The sequence below is a fragment of the Neltuma alba genome, unplaced genomic scaffold, assembly GCF_004799145.2.
Source record: "Neltuma alba isolate B1F8T4 unplaced genomic scaffold, ASM479914v2 tig00011343_pilon, whole genome shotgun sequence".
Taxonomy (NCBI): Eukaryota; Viridiplantae; Streptophyta; class Magnoliopsida; order Fabales; family Fabaceae; genus Neltuma; species Neltuma alba.
In genome coordinates, this window is record NW_021636044.1 from 140,796 (window position 1) to 143,229 (window position 2,434).

The 2,434-nt window shown below is 34.0% G+C and overlaps 1 protein-coding gene across 1 annotated transcript; it reads left to right on the forward strand.

The window, feature by feature from the left end:
* The first annotated feature begins 686 nt into the window (after positions 1-686).
* LOC114712316 (uncharacterized) lies at positions 687-1,727 on the forward strand. Its single transcript, XM_028896835.1, has 3 exons — positions 687-846; positions 968-1,149; positions 1,230-1,727. The coding sequence occupies exons 1-3, from the start codon at positions 836-838 to the stop codon at positions 1,634-1,636; spliced, it is 600 nt and encodes a 199-aa protein (XP_028752668.1). The 5' UTR covers positions 687-835; the 3' UTR covers positions 1,637-1,727.
* The last annotated feature ends 707 nt before the right edge of the window (positions 1,728-2,434 follow it).

A 2,434-nucleotide genomic window follows, 5' to 3' on the forward strand; every position in this document is an offset into this window, starting at 1 on the left:
AATCAGTAGGAGGAATTATTTTTCAAGAAAAAGTCACATTCAACTCACTAAAATAGAGAATTTACGCGTTGTGACCTTGTCACAGCTTGATGCTGTGTGAGCTGGGCCGATATCGCAATGAATTATCAAGGTATATGTTAAAAAATAAAATAAAAAATAAAAAAATTAATTACTTGGTCTTCATTTTTTATTCGATTGCAATTAAATTTATAAACTTGGTTTATAAATGGATTCATAGTTTTAGAAAATAACCCAGTCCTTATAGCTGATCACTACATTTTAGAAAATAAAACTATAATGACTGAATTTTTTTTAAAACTCAGGTATGAGTGACGTTTTAAATAATCAAACTATAAGTAATTAAGTACTCATGAGTTACTCCGAGTTAAAATTTACAGATTGAATTATAATCAAGTTAAAACCATAGAAATTGAGCTGCATCAATTTAAAATTAGGAAACTGAGTTGTAAATGGGGCAAAATTACTGGAGCAAAATGATTAATTTATCCTTCAGAAAGGAATTTAAACCCTTTGTCTTCTTGCGTGGTTAATTAAAGAACAGGGGAAAAAAGCCACAAGCTCAGAAAAATACAAAAAGCCCACCTGTTTTCCATAGTCTCATCCTTCACTTTCCTTGCGGACTTTGCATACTTTAAAACCGTCCCAAAAGCAATCCACTCTGCAAATCAAAGCTTCCCCTTCCTTCTCAAGAAAGCAGAGCAAAACCCACTCTAAGCAATTCAACCTAACACCCATAACGAAAAAAATTAAAATCAAATATTGAATCCTCAGACACACATAATCCCAAACCCAACATACCCACCTAAATTTCTCCATGGAAGAAGAGTATCTCTCTCTCTCTCTCTCTCTCTCGTGTTTCTCTGCATTTTTTAATGTGAACTTCCAAGTTCATATTTATAGCTTTCTCTGATATATTGTGTGTTGGATTTCCTTTTTGTTATCTCAGATCAGAGCAGTACGCAAAGGAGTCTGACTACAATCAACAAGACAATCCCAGAAGGGTCGTCCCTTCTTCATCGTCTTCTTCTTCTCCGGCGAACGTTCAGGTCACCGCTCTCGACGGCATCGTCAACGTCAACTCCCTCTTCACCATCGCCGTCTTCGTCGGCCTCTCTCTCACCACTCAAGGTGATCGATCACACCACCAAAACCTTCAATTCCTTTGTCAATTTATATGAACATAACATAATAGCTTCATATCAATTCAGGTCAGCGAAGCCTGGAGAACCGATCGTCATGCGACGCCGGAAACGACGTGGCGAGGAAACTTCTGGTGTTTGAGGTAGTGTCGTTCAGCTTCTTCTTGTTCTCGTCTTTGGTGGCTCAGGGGCTGAAGCTGGCGATCAACCTTCTGAACAGCAAGGACGTGGACGAGGCGTTCAGATCGCACCTGAACGTGAAGGTTTTGAGGCTGGGAATGTTGGGCTCCGCCGTGGGATCCGTCATGGGATGCTTGTTCTTGATGCTGTCGATGATCAATGTGATTCAGATCAGGTTGGGATTGTTGTCTTGTGGAAGCAAATCGGCGATTCATGCCGTTATAGCTCTCGTCGTCCTTGTTTCTTCCGCTCTTTTGACTTATATTTCAACTGCTATATATGCTTTTACACATTAATTTATGAACTACTTGGAACACTTGTTCTGCTCATCATTTTCAATGTTGTGAGCAGTTATACTCCATTACTTCCATGGGAAAGAGGTCTTTTTTTTTTTTTTGGGTTTTTTTTTTGTTTGGGTATCGAAGCTTTATGTGGTGAGTTAGTAGCTTGTGAAGGTAGATAGGGTGTAAGATATTTTTCTTTTTTAATAATTTAACAGGTTACGATGGAGATTCAATTTAATTCTAAATATAAATTTTTGTCTATTAAATTTATTCATTTTTTTCATATTTAGTTCTTATAGTCATTATACATGTTAGACAATTCAGATTAATAACAATATTTTAAGAAAGACAACACTTATTTATTCCAAATAATTAATTTAACTAATATTTTTAATACTTACAAATTAGTTATTTAGCTCTTATATTAAGTACATGAGTTAATATTAAATTTTATTTAGATATTATCAAATCTAATGAGAATTTTTTTAATATGAATTTATTTTCTATAAAGTCCCTTTCTTTTGGTCTGATATAATCTAATGACAGTTAGTAGCATATATAATATTTTCTATATATTTCTCAGTGATTATTATTTTAAAAATAATTTGTTTTTATTATTATTGATTAATCTGATTGTCCTAAATAATTTTTATAAAAAATGATACATGAATTGTATTGTCCCAATTATTTTCCTGCGTCTTGTGTCAAATATCTGAATCGGAGTTGTTCGGTCCCAAATAAATAAATTAAAAACAGGTTTTCCAGAAAATTGTTTAAACATTTGAAATGAAAATGTTCTTCCTTGAATAT

What these genes read in the sequence shown, in the direction of transcription:
- LOC114712316 (XM_028896835.1), top strand. An exon ending in CCTCTCTCTCACCACTCAAG is followed by an intron (nt 1,150 to 1,229) that starts GTGATCGATCAC and finishes ATATCAATTCAG; the next exon opens with GTCAGCGAAGCCTGGAGAAC.